Below are 21,493 nucleotides of genomic sequence, written 5' to 3' on the forward strand. Positions count from 1 at the left end.
CCATCTCGTTTGAAACAGGCTCTTTTCTTTTTCTTTCTTTCTTTTTTTTTTTTTTGTGGTTTTTTTTTTTTTTTTTTTTTTTTTTTCGGAGCTGAGGACCGAACCCAGGGCCTTGGGCTTGCTAGGCAAGCACTCTACCACTGAGCTAAATCCCCAGCCCTCTTTCTTTCTTTTTTAAATTTATTTTTATTTTTATTTTCATTTTGGAGCTCTACTGCTGTTATAAGCCAGGCTAGCTGGTCCTTAAGCTTCAGAGGATTCTCCCGTCTCAGCTTCTCAGAGCACTGAGTTACAATGAGCTCTGCTTGGGTCCTTGAACTCAGATCCTCATGCTTGCCTGGCAAATGCTTTACTCACTGGGTTATCTTCTCAGACACTTTTATTTCTTAGATATAGCTCAGACTATCCTTAGACATACTATATATTGTAGGATGACTTTGACCTTGCCTCCCTCTGCCTTAGCCTCTGAGGGCAGGAATTAAGGACTTGTCCAACCACAGCGTTGTTTTTGTTTGTTCGTCTGTCTTGTCATCTGAAAGTGAATCAGTGAGAAGATTCCACATCAATGCTCACACAAGGTGTCCTTCCTCTGTTAGGTGGGAGGTGAGCTGAGACATGAGAGTGTGGAGGAGAGGCTTGGAGGATTTGGCAGAATCTCAACCCAAGCTCAGCTTGCTGAGCCTTGGCTTTAGAAGCTCTACCCAGGCCAGAAGTCTACCCAGCTTCCTGTTCCTTGCGGCTGCTTCCACATCTTTCGGGTTTGTCTTGTCAGGGGCCTGCATGGTGATGTGGCCTTTGTCTGAGGACAGCAGTGTTGTTAGCAGTTCTCTCCCTGGAGACCACAGAGGCTTAGTGTCTTGGCTGACTGTGAAGGTGGTGTTGGCACTGGGCCTGGCTTTGAGAAGAGTTGGCAGGACCCACAAGGAGCTCCGGTATCTCAGAAATCCACAAGAAGTCAACCTGGGAGAGTGTGGGTACCTTCCTAGGAGAGAAGTCACCACTCCCCTGGGAGCTGTAGGGCCCTGCTGGTTCAGGGGATCAGGGCCCTGCTGAGATTTCAGCCCATAGGCACTGCTACTTGCAGGGGCTCAGATGAGCACTGCTTTGAGGTTGGGAAGGGGCTAGTAAACTTGGGGGAGCATTGCTGGGGGGGCACAGACAGGCCTGGAGAGGTGCAGCCTCCTCCAATGGAGGCTGCAGGGTTTGTCTATGTGTTCAACACAATAGATATCTCACATCGTCTTGTGATCGTCCTCTTCTCCTGTTGTCTTCTTTCCTCTTCCTTCTCCTTCTATTTCTTCTTGATAGGCTATTTCTCCATTGATGAAATGAGCCAGTTCAAGCCAGATTAGATTTTATTACATGCAGGTTTATTGGGAAGCTGCTCCTAGGTGAGTTCACTGGCCTCAAGGCCCCAAGAGACCAGGGAAGTTAACATGGGGAGAGAGAAATGTGGGGAGGGGGAGAGGAAGAGAGAAAGGGCACAGAGAGAGAAGAGAGAGAAGGCAAAGGGGAGAGAGGGTGAGAAACCAAAATGTCTAGATTCTATAGGGAAGAGCTTCTTGGGGAAGGGCAGTGCAGCCCCTGTCTGGATAGTTCAAGTTTAGGGGTAGGGTATGCCAGGTAGGGACTGAGGGATGCTGGGAGATCCTGATATGTAAACTATGCACCTCAGCCCCTTGTCCCAGGGTCTGAAACCAAACACTTCTTTTCCTTCTCTTCTTTCTCTTCCTCTTTTTCTCCTCCTCCTCTTCCTACCTATCTCCTTTCTCCTCCCTGTCTTCTCCCCCTTATTCTCTCTCCTCTTCTCTTTCCTTCTATTTTAGAGACAGTCTCTCATATCCTGGCTGGCCTGGAATTCAGTGTGTAGTCAAGGATGGCCATCCTGATCCTGATGCCTTCATTTCCCGAGTGCGGGATTACAGATGTGTGCACCACAGCTGGTTCTCTTTATGCTTCTATGTGCCGTCTGTGTCCCTCTAGATCAGTCAGTCAAGGTAGTGCCTGGTGCTAGGCCAGGACTGCCTGCCTCCCTCACAGACCAGGGCTCCTGAAAGGAAGGATCCAGTGTGGGTGAGCTTGCCAGCTTCTGTCATCCATCTGTCCATCTGCCCATCCCTTCTCTTCCTTTTCCACTAGGCAATAGCATGCATATTCTCTCCGTGTGTGTGTCCATGTCCTTGTGTCCTTGCACGTGTGCGTGTGTGTGTATGTGTGTGTGTATGCGTGTGTGTGTATGTGCGTGTGTGTGTGTGTGTGTGTGTGTGTGTGTCCTCTCTTCCTCTCTTGAGCACTGACTGTTGATGGTGAGGGATGCAGAGCCTGGAGTCACCTGAGGAAGGAGGGAACGGAGCAGGGGAAGGGTGAGGAGCACAGAGGGGAGGGAGCCAGTGAGGGAAATGGGAGTGGTCCACACATTCTGTACAGGTGAGGGTTGAGACAGTTCAAAGAAGACCCAGAACTCTCCTGGTAGATAAGCAGGGCAAGGGAGTTCCACTGTGAGGGGCTCTGGCAAGGAGAGTGAGTGCCTGAGGTAGAGCAGCAACTGTGAGTGGAGAAAGAGCTTCAGGGCTGGACATGGTGGCAAACTCTAATTCTAGCATCGGGAAGTCAGAGACAGGTGGGTGTCTTTGAGATCCCACTTGGTCTACACAATGAGTTAAGTTCTGTCCAGGACAACTGGGGCTCCATAGTGAGAGCCTGTCTCAAAAAAATCAGCAAAGAGAGAGGGGTGAGGAGAAACTGGAAGACTAGGAGAGTGGGCCACAGGCAGGAGCTGCAGGGCACTCAGCAGAGAAAGGCAGGGGCAGATCTGGGTTGCAGATGACTGTGGGTGCTGGAGAGAGAGAGTGAGCGAGGGTGAGGCTGGGGCAGGCTTGGCCAGGGAGAGGTTGAGTGGGCCTGCCTGCTGTATCTTCAATGGTGAAATAGACATTGTGATTAAGTGGTGGTCACACTTTCGGAACCATGGGGTGGGGTGGGGGGGGCATCATGGTGGTGGTGGTGATGGTGGTGGAAAGAGAATGAGTTGAGGATTCTGGATGGAGGTAACTGGGGAGAGGTCAACCCTTTTGTGGTCACTGGGACTCAGCAGGGAATGAGTTGTCCAGGTTAGAGATCTAGATTTGGGAGTGTCTGTCAGGGAGGATATTGACCCATGGAACCTCTCTGTGATGTCTGTGGGAGGCAGCTAGACTTGCATCCTCGCTCCTGACTCCCTTGCCTTTCTTTGCTCTCACACCACCACTTCTCGGCCTCTCCCTTTGCTGCTGCTCAACCCACTCTGTTGCCCAGGCTAGACCCCAGACCAGGAGCAGTGATAACCTCAGTAAGTTTCCAGGGAGGGAGGGAGGGAGGGAGGGAGGGAGGGAGGGAAGGGTGGGATTGGGCAGGAGTTCTGTACCTGCCAAGGGCTCCAGACCCCTGCTGCAGACCCCTGCTGCACCCTCCCCTAGGCTTGCTTGCCTGGGTTAGACCTGGCTCAGCTCAGGAGAGAACCTTGAGTTTTCCAGTTCTTGGTCCTCCCTTTATTGTTGAAAGATGTTGCCATTTCCCCATTCCATCCCTTTCATTATTGTGGCTTTGAGTGAAGAAATACAAATTTTGGGCTGGAGAGATGGCTCAGTGGTTAAGAGCATGTCCTGATCTTGCAGAGGACCTGGGTTTTATCCAGCACTCACATGAGGCAGCTCCCAGTCACTCGCAGCTGTAGATCTAGGGGAACTCACTGTGTAGACCAGGCTGGCCTTGAATTCACAGAGATCCACCTGCCTCTGCCTCCAATGTGCTGGGATCAAAGATGTGTGCTACCACCGCTCCCCAGCAATTAGGGAATTTTGTGATGGAATGGACGGCTTCACTTATAAATGCTTTATTCTTAGCATATTCTCTACAGAAAATACATAAAGGTTAAGAAAAAAACCTCTGTGACATGGAAAGTGATAAAACCAGACACATCCAGCCAGAAACTAACTTTCGGATCTGAGGGTCGAATCACTAACATAACCTGTCACTTCATTTAGTAAATACAATCATGTCTCATTTCACCACAGAGAACTATACTGAAAACTGTGTCTGGAGTAGATTTTGCTGCCGTGCAAACATGGTGGAGGATGCCTATGCTATCACTGGGTGGGGTGATCTTCAGGTGCTAGATACGAGATGCCCATCACCCACTGAAATGGCATACAGTGTATACTTGTGTATGGTGATGTATGTGTCAAACCTTCTGTGAGGTTGAGTACAGAGGTCACCAGGTCACATGTGACTAGGCCAGTTTTATGAGTGAGGTTTGCCTGGACCTTTACAATGTAACCCTGGACAGGGACTGTCCCTTAATGGGGTTAAGTTTCCTGACATGGGCAGTACTATGGTTGGGGGAATGTCAGAGTGAAAAAACTCCAAGTGTCCTGGGAGACCTTGGGCTAAGACTGTAATTTTAAAGAAGATAAGCTGCTTGTTTGTTTGTATGTGAGGGCACACATATATGTTGCAGTTGTATATGTGCATATGTGCAGACACATGTGGAAGCCAAAGATCAGCCGTGTTGGGTGGTGTTCCTCAGGAGCTGACAATCTTTCATTGGCCTGAAGCTTTCCTAGTAGGTCTGGCTAGCTGCCCAGTGAGCCCACTGCCTGCCTTTGCTTTCCCAGGCCTGGGGTTTCAATGTGTGTACCCCACGTCTTCTGTTAGGTGGGTTCTCAAATTTGATTTTGCATGGAAATACTTCACAGACTGAGCTCTCTCCCCAGCCTGAAGAAAGAGAGCTTTGCCTTGGTCTGGTCACAGAACTGAGGAACTGAGCCATTGGGATTCTCAGGCTTCAGCCAACAGCTGTTTATTCCAGCTGTTTACATCAGCAGGACCAGCACACAGGACCTTGTTACATATTCTAGACTCTGAACTGCCCTGCCTTGACCCTGCTTCTTGGCCACCCTTCTTCCTTAAGAATACCTGAGCTCATTCAGCTGGGGCTATGCTGAAATCTCAGGCTTTACTGATGGAAAAGCTGGAAGGGAAGAATCCTAGTCTGTGGGACTCCTGGGGGGCCCACCTGCCCAGGGGAAGGACATTTCCTTCCTTCCAAGTTGAGACATTTTTTAAATAGTTTGGCTATTATGGCTGAGGTACTCCAACTGTCTGAAGGTGACTGAGGCCACCCCTTCCTAGTCTGGGGCAGCCGCACCCATCCCAGCTACACTCACAGGTAGGCAGACTGCAATCCGCCCTCCACATCTCTGACATTTGATAAAGGGGCCTGTGCGCAGTGGCCTCTCCCAGAATCTGATAGTTTACAGTAGCTGCCTGGGCACCTTTCAAGCTTTTGCTTTCAGGATGAACAAGTCCGTGTTCTTCCTCAAGGGCGGGGCAGGGGGCTCTACTCTGCCCGGACTAGCAGTGGCCTAGGAGTTAAAAGAAGGTTGACAGGGGTTGGGGATTTAGCTCAGTGGTAGAGCGCTTGCCTAAGAAGCGCAAGGCCCTGGGTTTGATCCCCAGCTCTGAAAAAAAGAACCAAAAAAAAAAAAAAAAAGAAGGTTGACAGACTCTGATTTTTATTTTTTTTTGGGCCAGGCATTAACTGAATTTTAGGTTTCTAGGCAATGTGCTGTGGAAGACACCTATGAGTGACAACATGCAAATGAAGAGGATGTATTTTTGCCTTTCAGGTTGCTGGGGTGAGAAAAGCCTAATAGACGCAGGGTAGTGCTTGGGTGTGGAGACATGAGCCCCTCTCAGAATGCTGGACACTGGGTTAATGGGCACAGCATTTGAAGGTGGCTCCAAACTATGACATCTTAAACTTTACCCTGTACATCAAAGGGGAGAGGGTCAGAGCAGCTGCCCTGGGCACAGTGGGGCCAATAGGAAAAGATGCCCCCAAAGTTCCCTTTCTAACATGGACACATTTCCCTCTAGCAACCAACAAATGCATGGGAAGATGGTGCCTCTGAAGAACCATGTGTCCTGCATGGAGAAACCAGGAAAGGTCCAGGAGCCCCCAGATAGCAGGTGAGGCCCCTTTCCAATCAGAGATAAATCCAGACTGGGAAGGGTGGGGATTGTCAGGCTATAACCTGGCTATCAAGGGGACTTTAAGGGGCTGGGAAGATGCCTCAGCTAGCAAAGTACTTGTCTGTCCAAACGTGAGGACCTGAATTCAATCCCAAGCCCCATGTGAAAGGAAAAGGGCCCGTTATGTTGGTGTGTGTTTGTAATTCTGGGGAGGTAGAAACAGGAGGATCTGCAAGGCCTACTGGACAGCCAGTCTGGCCTAATTGGACTAGTGAGAGACACTGCCTCAAAGGAAAAAAGGAAAAGCTTTCCTAAGAATGACATTCAAGGTTATCCTCTGGCGTACATACGCTCTCTCTCTCTCTCTCTCTCTCTCTCTCTCTCTCTCTCTCATATAAAAGTATATATACACACACAAGCATACAAACATGCATACCTGTACACATACAAATGAGAGAGAGAAAGACAGAGAGAGACAGAGAGAGACAGAGAGAGACAGAGAGAGAAACAGAGACAGAGACAGACAGACAGAGACCGAGCGAGAGCGGGAGGGATGGAGGGGTGGAAGGGGAGGGGGATCCCTTAGCATGTCTTATAGGTTGGACCCCAGACTGCTGAGGCCTCTTCCTCCCACCCTCCAGCCCACCCCTGTGCAGTGGGACCTAGCAGGGCCAGGCTTCTCAGGTTACTCGTCTTTACCCCGCCCACCTGGCCAGGGCAAAGCTTAGCATTTCAGTGAGTTCCCCCCCCCCCCCCCCCCCCCCCCCCCGATCAGCAGCCTCAATAAGTCAGTTGAGTGTGCTGAGTATCTCAATGAGGAACTGCAGGCTGCCCAAGGAGGCTTCAAGGAGGACAGATCTGTCCAGATCATGGCCCTGGAGCTGTGAGTCTAATGCTTCCACCTCCAAACTGTGGTCCCTGTATCCGCACTGCTTGTGCCTCTGCTCACTCCTTGGCTAGAGAAATCGGAGTGTCTGCACCCAGCATCTTGGGCTGCTCAGGCCAAGCATACCTTCGTGGGTGTGGCGCTTCTTCTTGAGAAGGGGCCCTGTGAGTGCCCTTCCCCAGAGAGGAGCAGTGTGCTTGAAGTTCTTAACTCTTTACGGTGTTTCTTAGAGAAGGGCCTTAGTCTCCAATCTCTGCTCCAATCTTCTGGCTCAAAGCCAGGGCAGAATTGGCACTGAGGATACATGGGCAGGACTCAAGGGTTTCTTGTGCCTGGAATGGAATGTCTCCTTTGCAGTCTGCACTGGTCAGAAGGCTCAAAGGGTGAAGAGATAAAGAAGTATGGCCGGGAAGGGGTAAGTGTGTGTGGGCTGCCTTTGTACTGCTCACTGAGGGAAGTGCCCTGGGATGCCCAAACTCACCATTGGCCCCTTGGCTATACTACAAGCCTGTTATAGCAAGAACCTAGGAGACCTGAGCGAGTGCCCTTGCCTTGGTGGGGATAATGTGTCCCCTCTACTCAGTGGCTCCCTGTCAGAACTCAACTCTAACAGGATGAGCTAGGCTTAGCCCTTCATACCTGTTTCCCAGGGGTCCCTATGTTTATTCCTGGGGGCTGGAGCGAGGCCCTGTCTGGTCTGATCTCTAGCCTGTAGCATCACAGAGCTGGTCTTACGTTTGCAGACACTACTAAACAAATACAACCAACAATACCACAAGCTGTTTAAAGATATCCCCTTGGAGGAGATGGTTGTCAAAGGTGAGCAGTTTCCAGCACATGGCTGATGAGCACCCAGGTCATCTACTTGGGCTACCTTTATGCTTAATTTACATATGGGAACAATTTAAAGGCACTTGGTTCTTTTTTCTTCAAAAGCATGAGGAATCGGGGTGGTTTGGGATGTAGAGTTGAATTAGACAGGTTTGCTTGACAAAAGGTGAGACTGCCATTTTTCTGTTCCCTCTCACCAGTGAGTGTTGTCCCCTTCCAAGGCCTCTCACTGAGCATGGAGGGACATTTGCACAATCTATACCCCCTTCTCAGGGCAGGGTAAAGTCTCATCCTGAGGCAACAGAAATCCAGTGCTGGAGATCTGGGCTGGAAGTGTTTAGACCTCGTGGGTAATGGAGAAAGAGAAAACATCCAGCAGTCTGGTGGGGTGGGGTGGGACACTCAGGATTCTTGGAAGGGTCCTTCGAGTGCTTGTGGATAGATTGTTTGGGATGGGGACAGGAGAGTTTGAGGACAGGTGAAAAGGTGGGTTCTCTGGGATAACCTCACTCATGGCTGTCTTTTCTCCTGTGACTTCTCAGTGTGTTCCTGTGCCCTCCAGAGAGACCTCCTTCTCCATGGTCGGCTGTATATTTCGCCCAACTGGCTTTGCTTCCATGCCAGCCTCTTTGGCAAGGATATCAAGGTAGTAATGATGAGTTGCTGTTACCCAGGAAGGCCCCTGCCCAGGGACGGTCTTCTGTCCCGTGGGCATGCCTCAAGCCATTCCTGTCCCTCTGTGTGCTCAGCACATGGTGAGGCCTGTCACTGGTTGGATGAGCAGTATCAAGTTATTTCATCCCATGTGCAGGGAAGTGGTTCTTCTGAAACACAGGCCTGATCTTGACCATACATCGGGCCTGGACAGCGACAGCTAAGTTATGCCAGCTTCATGTATTTCAGAAATGCTTTCAGGGTCCGAGGACAGTGTCATTTTTAGGGGGAGTCACTAAGAGCCAACTCAGGGGACTCGGACTCTAAAGCAGTGAGTTATCAAGGCTGGGCAAGGAGGGGGAATAGTTGGAAGGGCACCCCAAATGAGAAAGTGGAAGTTGTAGATGCCTGCCTGCTACCACACACAAACATGGCTTCCCCAGGGTGAGCAACATTAGCTGAGTGCTAGCTATGCAGAGCCAGTGGAGAGAGCTGAGGGTCTGTGTTCTTGTAGGGTAAGTCCTAAGAGAAGCATCTCCCCCCCCCCCCCTCTCTCTCTCTCTTTCTCTCTCTCAGGTGGTCATTCCTGTGGCATCTGTGCAATTGATCAAAAAGCACAAGATGGCACGGCTTCTTCCCAATGGACTGGCCATCACCACAAACACCAGCCAGAAGGTCTGTGAGTCTCTGGGCCAACATCTCCTGTCCTTTCCCCATCATAGCGCCAGAAATTCAGGTCCCAACACTGGCCTACTCCTAGACCCTTACTTGTCCCTGCAAGGTAGCATTCCAGCAGGTGTTTCAGGCTAATGAGCTTGGAGAAGCTTTCCCAGGTGGGAGGTCTTGTTGGTTGCCACGGCCCCATAAACCTCGGGGCTTACCCCCCCTCCCCAGCCCCTGGACTAAGAAGTCCCAGCTTACCCTAGTGCTTCTGTTCTCTTTTCACGGCTCAGTATGTGTTTGTGTCTCTGCTTTCCCGGGACAGCGTATATGACATGCTGAGGAGGGTCTGCACTCACCTACAGGTATGGAACCCAGAGGCAAGGGTTTAGCTGGGAGACTGCACTCAGGTCTTGGGAGGAGGCTGTTAGGGGAGATTAGCCTGGCTCTCTAGCATGAGGAATGGGGGCAGAGAGAGGGGGGGGGAGAGAGAGAGAGAGAGAGGAGGGGAGGGGAGGGGAGGGGATGGGAGGGGAGGAGAGGAGAGGGGAGGGGAGAGGGAGAGGAGAGGAGAGGAGAGGAGAGGAGAGGAGAGGAGAGGAGAGGAGAGGAGAGGAGAGGAGAGGAGAATGGGAGAATGTCGGGGCTCAGAGCACCAGAGGCTGTACTTGGACCGAGCATCACTGAGCATCTTTTGGTTTGTCCTTGGGTGTGTTCATGTGTACGTTTGCCTCACTTGTGCCTCCTCGATATGCAAATAGACAGGAGCACACGGCTGCTTCTCAGTATGTCCTCTGGCCAGGGTGAACAAGGAGAAGTAGGGAGGAGCAGGGGCATAGAAGGAAAAGAGTTACTTGCCTGGGATTTGCCCCTCTACAGTCGTATGAAATATGCCCTAACACACTGCCGTGACCTGGGCTTTGCCTGACACCAGGTACCTTATTCACAGGTTTGATCTTGCCTGTTCCCTTTTCTCCCTAGCCTTCCAGCAAGAAGAGTCTGAGTATACGGAAATTTCCGGAAGAAGAGGAACTCGAGTCCCCGGTGAGAGCTGAGGCTGGGAGCAAGGGCCTAAGAGCGAGCAGGTCTTCAAAACTTTGGGACCACCATGAAGAATTAGCGCACCAGGTTCTAGAGCCAGTGGCCATATTGTGCCAGAGAGTGTCCTAGACTACATGCCATGCAGACCACATAGGTCCTTAGCAGACTAGCTGTCTCTGAACAGAAGCCTATTCTTCCAACACTGGCCAGGTGGGCCAAGCGGATGCAGAGCCAGTCATCCACTCTTTCTTCTGGTGGAGGAGGGAGGACCTTCAAAGCCACAGACATATCCTTAGAGAGGAACTCCAAGGCCAGGGGCTACAGAGGTGGTGCAGTGTTAATAGCATTCAGTGGTTAAGAGTGGTTGCTGCTTTTGCAGAGGACCTGAGTTCAATTGGGGATACACACACACACACACACACACACACACACACACACACACACCATTTTAAAAGGAACCTCAAGGCTGTCACTGACAACCCTGACTTTGCCTTGCTGAGACTCCAGTGGTCTCCTCTGGGAGCTGAGGCCCTGGGGTAGGGAGAGCCGAGTTTGAGGGCAGGGATGGAATGACAGTGGCCTCAAGGTGTTTGGCCCCTCCTCAGTAACTATTAAGCATTTAGCCAAGCATGGGGTATACGGAACACCATGCAAGGGGTAGAAGGCGATGTTCCCTGCTGTATTGATAGGAACTGCAAGTCACCTCTGCCAAGGTCAGTGGCTGGTTCACTTAAGAGCCTGGTTTAGGAGAGGCCATAATTTGTACCATCCGAGGCCGTCTTGGACTCAGATCTGAGCATGTGCCAGATTGTTTGACCTAACATAGCCACTATACTCTTCCACTGTGGACTTCACAGATATTGTTTTGGGGGAGGGGTTCTTATTTTCTTTGGTGGTTTAACTACTGGCAAGCTGGCCATGCTTGTAGGAGAAATGATGTATTGTATGTATGTTTGAAATTATTATTTTTAAGGTTTATTTATTCATTTTATGTATGTGAGTACACTGTTGCTGTCTTCAGATGCGCCAGAAGAAGGCATTGGATTCCATTACAGATGGTTGTGAGCCACCATATGGTTGCTGGGAATTGAACTCAGGACCTTTAGAAGAGCAGTCAGTTGGTGCTCTCCCATGTTTGAAATTATTTTAAGTGATGTAAAATTCAACCAAATGTCATTTTAGTAATAATACTGAATAATATAATTAAAGTTATTAATACATAGAAGATGTTTTCTTGGCAGAGGGAGGGTACAGCCAGAGAGTAGCTAAGAGAGACGTGTTGTAGGAAAAGAGATATTCAGTTCTGTCTTTTCTGCAGGAAGTCCTCATCCCTGAGATGAAGTGGAGAAAAGCGTGCTCAGCCTCCCCATCCCTGTCACTCCCGGACAACATCTCTTGTGTCTCTCGGATACCCACAGACTCCGCTGATAGCTGCTTTTCCTCCATGAAGCCTCTAGGGTCTGGTGAGTTCAGGATCTCATCTGTGGCAATTGCTTTCGAGGCTTAACCCTTTCTCTTCTATGCAAAGGGTGCAGCATGGCTAGCCAGGCTTCTGAGAGGTCTTTCTTTCTTTGTCCAATTCCATATGGAAAATCCAAGAGCCCAGGCAGCTTCAGCACATGATGTGGGGGCTGGGTGGGAGGGGAGCTGCCCCACTCTGGCTGGGGCCCCTCACGCCCCGGAAGATACCTAGCTGCTCTCCCATTGCAGAGGCCGTCTGTGAGAAAGATGCATTGGAGGAAGAGCCCACCACGGACCAGGAGTTGAGGCTGTGGGATTCCCGGCTCCTCAAGGTCATCTTTGTGATGTAGGTGTTTATACTGGGGGGGGGGGGTTAGGTGTTTGAAATCAGGGTTTAGAGGGTGGAGTGGTTATTACATAGACTCGAGGGAATGTTCGAGTCAACTTCAAGCTCTTGGGCGGTTTCTGAAGGCCTCGTGGCTCATCCTTCCAGCTTTATTTCTGAGTTCCTGTGTTTAGAATTCAGGCAGTGCTGTGATAAGGACCAGTGCAAACTGTTGAGAAAAGGAACAGTTGCTTCCCTGGCTTGGGGAGAGAAGGGGCTAACGGAATTAAGGAGCCCATCAGATCACTGAGAGAAATAGAGGCCAGGAAAACACACGTTTCCTCACTGCTTATTGTCAGGACACTTTTCAGGACCCCTGGCTTGTCTGCATCCCTCTCCTGCTTTATTTTATTTTTTAACATGCATGTGATGTATGCATGTTCAAATGTATGTGAGTGCATGTATATGCCCATACACATGAAAGTCATAGGTTAACATTAGGTGTCTTTTCCCTTCCAGTGATTTGGGGTGGGTGCAAGCCAGTAGACAGTTGGCAGTGAGCCTCTGCTCTTGATTTTGGGAGATAGTAAAGGGGTCAGGATAGAAAAAGGAAGGCAGATAGAAGACCCAAACTCATTTACTTGGTGGACTAAAACCTCAGAGGTTTCAGCTTGAGATGGATGGCTGTTAAGTCCTAGTAAGCTGGGCAAGCAGCTGTGTGCTCAGTGGTTTGGGTCTCACAAAGACGGAGGTGGGTAAGGGGAGATAGGAAAGGGTACCCAGAGAGAGAGAGGGCTGGGATGTGGGGCCCCAAATCCCCTTCCTGGTTTTGGTACCAAATGTTAGATGGAGTGAATTGAGATGATATGGGAGAAGAGGGTGGAGGATGGGCACCTCCAAAATAGAGTTCTTTAATCAGAGCAGACAGTTAAGTCTACACAGGAGTTCTGTCTCCTAGCAGCCATAGCAGACAGTTCACAACCACTTGTAACTCCAGGTATAGGTGATCTGATACCCTCTTCTGGCCTCTGCACACACATGAATACAAATAAATATTTACATCAAAACAAAGCCAGAAAATCAAGAACAAGACAAGAGTCAAGCCCTTGTTGTCTGTTTCTCTAGGATCTGCTTTCTAGTCCTGTCCTCGTCCTATCTGGCATTCCGAATCGCCCGGCTGGAGCAGCAGTTATGTTCCCTGAACTGGGGCAGTCCACTCCCAAGGGACAGGTAAGGCCCTTTCTCTTCCCAATACCTTTGGGATAGAAGGGAAGGACCAGGGTGCCACTGATTGAATTTGGTCCTAAGCAGGGTTGGGTATGTGTGCAGGGTACACAGATCTCACTCAGGCCTTTCCTCTGACCTAAGCATCTTGTGTGCAGGTAACAGCCATTTGGTCTTCATCTGCACACCTTAACCAAGGATGCTCTGGGTGCTGTCTCTACCAAGGATTCCTGGGTCTATACTGCAGCTGTGCTGGGACTGAGTATGAAGAACATATTCTAGATCCTTCCTCCAGACCCCTCCCCCAACACTTCCCTCAGTGAGCGATCTGAAGTACTTGTTTACAGATTCACTGGCTCCTATAATTTTTGGACTCAAACAAAATGTTAGACTGTTTTTGTATTTTAATCAGTTGATGAGTTCTGTACACTAAGCTTCAGCGACACTTACCTTGTTTTATTGTAAGCAATGGTTCTGGCACACTACAGAGCCCTAGGGGCCACCTCCGGGGATGAAGGGCTTTGATACCTGGATTGCTGTCACATGACACATTCTAGTGAGTGTAGGGAGTGGAGTGTGTGTGTGTGTGTGTGTGTGTGTGTGTGTGTGTGTGTGTGTGTGTGTGCTGGAGAAATAACGGAGGCACAAACCGCTGTGTGGGCTCTGCTGCATCCCTACCAGCGTTCTGTGATCTCACTCAGATCTCTCAGAATCTTTGTTCTGGAGCCCACAGGACTTTCCTTCAGGGAGCACTGGGGCCTTTGGGAAGATTGGGATATGGAGAAGAGAGCAGGGCTTATCAAGAGACCAATCTTAGTGTTCTGAGCTGAGCTGGGTGACTCTGGGCTGCCCAGAGCTGTCTAGCTGAATTTGGGAAGATGCCACCTGCAGGAGAGGAAGGGTGTGGGGCTGAGATTGGAGGTCCCAGAACTCCCATTCTGGAGCAGTCTCCTCCTTGGTAGGACAAGGGGAACCGGTACTTGGGTATTTGGTGGTAGGTCTATTCCTATTGGTCACAGACATTCCCAAGGTCCTAGACATTAGCAATAGGAAGGCAGGGAATTTTATTTAAGGTCTAGTGGCTGGTATACCTCCTGCATGGCCACCTGCACTTGTCGGGGTGGTTTGACTGGGCAGTGAGATCCAGCTGCAACGGTGGCCTTCTTGGCAGAGCTCACTCATGCCATGGACCTGCAGTCCATGTGCTCTAGGACATTCCATAGGACTCCAGTGATCATAAGTAAGGACAGGCTCCGTGCAGAGACCAGGTGAGGAGATCTCTGACTCCCTTGCTGGGAGAGGATGGGTAGATGGTGAGATTGGTGCACACTGAGGGTTTTGCCATAGAGAATCTTCCCCATCTACTTTTTTCCTAAAAAGAACTCTTGTTCATCTCCTCAGGACTCTCATCTGCTAAGACAGTGGCTTTGAAGGTTCTAGAAGGGTCTTAGGGAGGAAGCCCGCGGTATTAAGGAAAGGTACAGGTGGTGGGAGGAGTGGTAATGGGAATAGCCACTGTTCCCCCTTTCTCTTGTGCTGTCAAGTTAACTGGGGGAGGAAACCCTGGTGGAAATGATTGCAGGGCTGTGGTTGTCTCATTCAGGACAAATCCCAGCAGGACTGGAGAAAGGGACAGTGGGTGACAACTTCCTGAGCTTAGACTGGAGGGCTCTCCATCATCTCCCTATTCTGGTTCCTAGGATTGAACATGGAGCCCAGCCTTGTATGCTGTTTGTACCAAATCTTTACATCTCAGGTGAAGCCCGGTGTCCATTTGGTCCTCCTTCCAGGGCCACACTGTCAGATGCCCATCCTCCAGTGCCCATCCATCCTTTTGTCTTTCCCATCATATAACAGAAACAATCCTCCTTGCCCCAGTGCTTTCCCTCTCTGGTCCTTGCTGAGACGTGAGAGTACGGATCCATTCTCTGAGCCTTGCTAGGTTGAGCCAGGGTTCATGAGAGGTGCCAAGTCACAAGGCTGTGCCAACATGCTCTGGAAAGCCCATTCTCCAACCATGGCCGAGAGGACAGGAGGCGGGCTGTAGGGCAGCTAGCTGACTTTGGAGGTAGACTTGAGGCCAGAGCTTTGAGTGATATGGGTGTGTCCATGCCTCTGAAGGGTCCTCTCTCTGCTTCTCCCCGTGGTTGCCCGTCCTGCTCCTCTGGAGGAGCTGTGTGACAGTTGTGATCATTCATGATCTGTGGGCATTTATACATTCCTGATTACACTGGCTAATGCCCCTCCGGTTCTCCGAGGGTTTGGTTCAACAAGAGTGGGCTGTTCCACCGTGGCATCAGCCTTTGAAAAACAGGTTAATTCCCAGGTACTGAAAAAATATTTTTTAAAAAATAAAAACCTCGATTTTTCTAGTGTCCTGTGGATTTCACTTTGTGCATACTTGTGTGTGTGTGTGTGGGTGTGTGTGTGTGTGGGTGTGTGTGTGGTGTGTATGTATGTGTGTTGTGTATGGGTGTGTGTGTGTGTGTGTGTGTGTGTGTGTGTATTTGAGGACAATTTTGGGTATTGTTCTTCAGGCGCCATTCACTTTGAGACAGGAGCTCTCTCTCTTAATTTTTTATTGATTCTTTTGAATTTCACACCATGCACCCCAACCCCACTCATTTCCCCTATCCCTCTGTATCTGCCTTCTATAATTGCAATCTTCCCCCCGAAAGAAAAAAAAATTAGTGCATTTAAAAAAATTTCTCCATGGAAACTGCAGTATGGACTTTGGTTCATACAACTTTACTTGCAACGAGGCATTGGTCTGGTTGGAGGCCTCTGGCTTCTGTTACACCATTAGTACTGGATCCTCACCGGGCTCCTTTCAGATGTCCTGTTGTTGTTCAGACCCAGCAGGACTGACCCCTTCATCCTCCAGCACTTCATGGAATAGTGGTCAGTTGGGCCGGCTTGGATCTCTCAATGGGCTGTGCTGAGATGAGAGTAGGCTAGACTAGCCTAGTCAGCCCCAGTGGATCCTGTTTTCATCTTCCTAGTGCTACAGTTGTAAGCATGCTCCACCATACCTGGCTTTTTTATGTGGTAGGATAAACTCAGGCCATCATGCTTGTGTGGCTGGCACTTCATTGAGCCATCTCTCCAGTCCCCATTTTTATCTTAATTTTTTTGAGATTTTATTTATTTTTTATGTTTACCTGGTGTCTATCCATGAACCACATGTATACAGTACCCACAGAGGTCAGAGGAGGGCATTCGATCCTCTGGAACTAGAGTGACAGACAGTTGTTAGACAGTAGTTAGGGTACTGAATCCAAGTCTTCAAGAAGAGCAGCCACACATGTAGGCCAAGCGCCAATACATATAAAATCACTTTTGTTTATTTTGGTAGGAGACAACTCAGTAATGTACTTAGCAGGTAAGCATAAGGACCTGAGGTCAGATCCCAGGAAACAAAAACTGGGTCACCCAGCATGGAAGAAACAGAGATAGATAATCTCTGGACTCACAGAACAGCCAGCCTAGCCAAATCAATGAACTCCATGTTTGCAGAGACTGTGTCTCAAAAAATAAGGTGGAAGGCTGAAGAGATGGCTCAGGGCTTACAACTTCTTGGTCCTTTTGCAGAAGACTAGGTTAGGTTCTCAGCCTCCACAACACACAGCTCACAACTATGTGTAACTCTAATTCCAGGGTATCTGATGCCCTCTTTTGGCCTCCAGGAGCACCAGGCACATATATATGCTTGTGCTCTGGCACACACACACACACACACACACACACACACACACACTTCTTTTAAAGATAGTCATCAATGAAGACATCTGACATTGATCTTTATCCTTCATACTTACATGCATGCCAGGGGCTAGCTCCAACAGGGTCAGGTACTGAGGTGGGACACAGTGGCAGGCAAATTCTCTCTTACTGTTCTGGTGGTCAGTGGCTAATGATTTCTGGCAATTGAACTCTCTCTTGCTATTCTGGGTCCAAAAGCTGATGGCTTTTGGTAATTTCACAGAGAAAGGAAAAGAAAAAATAACAAAGGAAAAAAAAAGGAAGGAAGGAAGAAACAGACACACACACACACACACACACACACACACACACACACACACACACACGGTAGATGGGGCAGAACCCAACAGCCATGATTAATTTTTTTAGTCTTTTTTTAACCTTCTTAGACAAAAGTTCTTTACAAAATTTTACCTCACAGATAAACTATTACAGAAAAGGAAGTTACAGAAGGATATTGATATGTTTCATTCCGTAAGCTCATTATAAGTTCAAAGCAACAGTTTCACGTGGCCTGCTTTATCATGGTGCACACCTGTGGTCAAGTTTACCTTTTTAAAATTAAAACTTTGTTTAATATTTTCTGCAAAGTCATGTATATAAATGTGGGTGTGCATGGCCATGAGGTAGATGGAGATCAGAGGACAACCTCAGAGTCAGATCTTACATCCCATCTTGTTTGAGACAGGGTTGCTTGTACCAAGGCTCCTAGGATTTTTCTGTCTCTGCCTTCTGTCCCGGGGTGGGAGCACTGGGGTTGCAGACATTCACACTGCCACATCTGGTGTCATATCTGCCTTTACAGGGTTCTGAGGATCTGCACTCAGGGCCTCATACTTGCACACAAGCACTTCTATCTGTGGAGCCATCTTCCCATCCCTCTTAAAACTTCCTTTGGCCCAGGATCTGGCTATGTTGCCTCGGCTGCCCTTGAACTCTATCTTCTTGCAGTAGCCTCCTGCGGGCTGCCATTTCAAGTATATGCTACCATGCTTGACTAACATAACATTTTTAGTTTAACCATAATTTTTTAAAAAAGATGTATTCATTTATTATATATAAGTACACTGAGCTGTCTTCAGATACACCAGAAGAGGGCATCGGATCTCTTTACAGATGGTTGTGAGCCACCATGTGGTTGCTGGGAATTGAACTCAGGACCTCTGGAAGAGCAGTTGGGTGCTCTTAACTGCTGAGCCATCTCTCCAGCCCTTAACCATAATTTTTAAATTATGTTATGTGTACATTCTGGGGATGGACCTCCAGTTGGCAGGCTTGTGCAGCAAGCACTTTAATCGCAGAGCCCTCTCGCTGGACCATATCAACCTTTTCTTCCAACCTTTCTGCCCTCTTCTAGTAGGGTATTCACTCAATAAATATTATTGAATCCACACTGTGTGCCAGCATGCTAGGCACTGGAGCTACAGCGGTGACCATGTCAGGTAATCTCTGTGTCCTAAAGGTGCTTGACTTAAATTTCACATGAAGATGGAGTTCCACATAAAGGTGAGTTCTAGTAAGTGTGTGCACGGCTGGGTAATGTAGCTCCTGGTTGGGTCCCATAAAGGAAAAGCTGTGATGTAAGATAAGGAGGAAACTGGCTTCATGCAGGGTCATCAAGAAAGTCCTCTGACACCACATTTAGCTGGAACCAGAGCCATTTCTGCAAGTGGGCTCAGTTGGGAAAGAACATTTATGTTTAAGAAACAGAGAAACCATCTACATGACTCTAGAATACCAGTTAAGTGTGGTAGGAGTAATAAAAAACGTGTGAGAGGCTGATGAGATGGCTCAGTAGGTAGATGTCCTTGCTGCACAAGCCTCAAGCATTTGCACTTGGACTCTGGGACCCATGTAAAGCTGGAAGCAGAGAACTGACCCACAAAACTGTGCTCTGAGCTTCACACACGCACTCACCCCAACCCCTGTATCAAGAACACATACTCACAATACTAATAAGTAAATAATAAAATACTTTAAAAAATGAGGCTGGAGGGCTGGGCATACAGCTCAGTGGGCAAATCATTTGTCATACATGTCTGACTACTTTCGTTTGAGCGCAGGGAACTCACTCCACATACACACACCATGGCATTCATGTGCGTACACACGCACTATACACAACAACAATAATACAATAACAACTAAATTTAAAGAGGCTAGAGAAGTGAACAGCAAAAAACAAATGACCATGGTGGTAGTGCATGCCTTTAATCCCACCAGTCAGGAGGCAGAGGCAGGAGGATTTCTGTAAGTTCCAGGACATCCTGATATACAGAGTGAGTTCCAAGGCAGCCAGGACTACATAGAGAAACCCTACCTCAGACAATCAACAACAACATACCAAACAAAAACAAAAACAAAACAAAACAAAACAAAAAAAAAACCCCAAACCACCCACCACTGTAGGCTTAGATTTTTCAAAACCTACTTTAATAAGAGTTCTTAAATGCTTCAACCTCTCCTCTAGCCCACTGACCAGAAGTAGAGGAGAAGAGAGGTTCATAAGGAAATGGGGGATGTGGAGAGTTTAGAAGTAGTTCTTTGGGGTGATTCCAAACACAAATCTTTAGTGGCAGTCCAGCCTGATCAGCAAACACCAAACACAAATCAGTGCATCAGCTTGATCCAGAAAAATGGAAGCTCGGCCAAATTGGCAGGAGTCTGTGGAAGCGACAAGAAGCAGCTGGAAGAAGTTCCATGATGCTTTTCTCTCTACAAAGTCACAACAAGTGAAGATCAGCAAAGACAAGCAAAGTGTTTCGAGGCGAACCAATGAGCATCCTTCACTGTTGGGTTCTGTTTATACTCCTTCCAAACATCACACGTCCTCTCACATGTCCACCTCAGCAAAACATCCTCTTATGTGTCTGCTTCAGCAAAATATCAACGGTTTCCAGAAAAAAACATCAAAACCACAACCGAGTCTCCAAAGAAACCAAAAATTTCCATTTCACACTACCACAAAACCGCCGCCGCCGCCGCCGCCGCCGCCGCCGCCGCCGCCGCCGCCGCCGCCGCCGCCGCCGCCGCCGCCGCCGCCACCACCATCACCAACAAATAACCCAATTAGAAAACAGGCAAAGGATTTTTAGAAAATAGTCAATACCCAATAAAAAAAACCCGATCACCTTTTCTACTCAAGTTAAAAATCACGAAGAGGCTGTCACAATGGTTAGGAAGGTGCTGTCAAGCAGAAAATTACAGGTGTTGACGAGGAGATGGTGCACTGACCTCTGCTGCTCTGATGGGAAGGAGGGCATGTCTTATGGCTGGGATAGGAGAACACACAAGTATCTTGATCAAGACCTGCACTCCTTCCAAAGCACCAAAGGAAGGAAGGCCATTGCTGCTGTGACAAGACAAATGATTTTTTTAATCTAAACAAAAAATTAAAAATAGATAACCTAGTCATTCACTTTGGGATACTGTCTTAGTAGGTTTTATTGCTACAAAAAGACACCATGACTATCATGGCAACTCTCATAAAGGAAACCTCTTGAGCTTGGCTTACAGTTTAGGAAGTTTAGTTCATTATTACCATGGTAGGAAGCATGGCAGTGCACAGGCAGATATATGATGTTAGAGAGCTGAGCACTCTACATCTTGATCCTCAGGCAGCAGAAGGAGACTGTGCTGCATGGGGCATAGTTTGAGCATATAAGACCTCAACCCCCATAGTGATGCTTCCCCCAGTAGGGCCACACCTCCTAATAGTGCCTCTGGTCAAACATTCAAACCCATGAACCTATGGGGCAATTCCTTCTCAAATCACCACAGATATGTACTCAAAGGAGTTGAAAGTTTGGGGTGGTAGGTTGTTTAGTGGTTGCTGAAGCCAAGTGCTTTCTGTGACCAGAAGAAATAAACATTTGGTTGTAACTGGAAACTATGGCTGACCAGCTGCAGACTTCTGAAGAACCTAGGAAAAGTCCAAGAAGCCTTTTCAAACTACACTCCACTTCTCATCCCCAGAAGCAGCAGCGTCGCAGGCAGGGCACACAATCGATCCCATCTTTCTCAGTTTTTGTTGAAATGAACTAATCTTACTGGCAGAGATCATGAGATGAATATCCGTGGTAGTGCTTGAGTAGAGGGGACATGGTCCCAAAGGGAGAGGGATTCTAGTGGAAAGAGCTCTCAGGAGTGAGTGGTGCACACATCTCAGCCTAGCCAAGTATCATGAGACTAAGAATCCCATCCCAGGTGCCCACGCAGCCAGCAGGGCCCTTGCAACTGACTACCGTGTCCCTAGGACACCTGCCACGTAGATGAGCTCCCCACAGCTGTTCTGCCACAGAAGTAAGATAATGATTATGAGAAATTTCTTCCAGGACATTTGCTCCCGCAAGATAGAGAGAAAACAAAATACCCCACTAGGTGGCAGCAAAGTGCAACAAGACGTCATTCTCAGCACAAGTCCCTCCCAGTTTATCTCCTTGCTGGGTGAAATCTGGCCCGGGCTTCTAGTTTGTAATGGAAGGACAGACTCTTCAGACAGTCGGTGGGGCCATCTCCCCCCCAATAGAAATAGCTCTTCCCCCCCATCGCCTCCGCCTGCCTGCTCCCAGAGTAGAGAAAGGCCGGCAAGCACTTTCAAGGATCCTCTAGCTTTTCTAAAGGTTGGGCTGGTTGGT

At 48.7% G+C, this 21,493-nt stretch overlaps 1 protein-coding gene across 44 annotated transcripts in view; it reads left to right on the forward strand.

Moving 5' to 3' along the window:
• Gramd2a (GRAM domain containing 2A) overlaps positions 1-15,469 on the forward strand; it is a 37,369-nt gene extending 21,900 nt beyond the window's left edge. For 18 of the 44 annotated variants that reach the window (XM_087561088.1, XM_087561057.1, XM_087561095.1 and 15 more), the window contains 11 exon segments: positions 5,917-6,009; positions 7,256-7,313; positions 7,642-7,717; positions 8,272-8,375; positions 8,960-9,058; positions 9,337-9,408; positions 10,025-10,087; positions 11,403-11,547; positions 11,795-11,891; positions 12,996-13,100; positions 13,253-15,469. In XM_087561088.1, the coding sequence (XP_087417214.1) occupies positions 5,927-6,009; positions 7,256-7,313; positions 7,642-7,717; positions 8,272-8,375; positions 8,960-9,058; positions 9,337-9,408; positions 10,025-10,087; positions 11,403-11,547; positions 11,795-11,891; positions 12,996-13,100; positions 13,253-13,256 (906 nt within the window). In that variant the 5' untranslated portion in view covers positions 5,917-5,926 and the 3' untranslated portion in view covers positions 13,257-15,469. 44 annotated transcript variants of the gene reach the window in all.
• Positions 15,470-21,493: the final 6,024 nt, after the last annotated feature.

The sequence above is a fragment of the Rattus norvegicus genome, chromosome 8 (genome assembly GCF_021556685.1).
Source record: "Rattus norvegicus strain SHRSP/BbbUtx chromosome 8, alternate assembly SHRSP_T2T, whole genome shotgun sequence".
In the NCBI taxonomy this organism is placed as follows: Eukaryota; Metazoa; Chordata; class Mammalia; order Rodentia; family Muridae; genus Rattus; species Rattus norvegicus.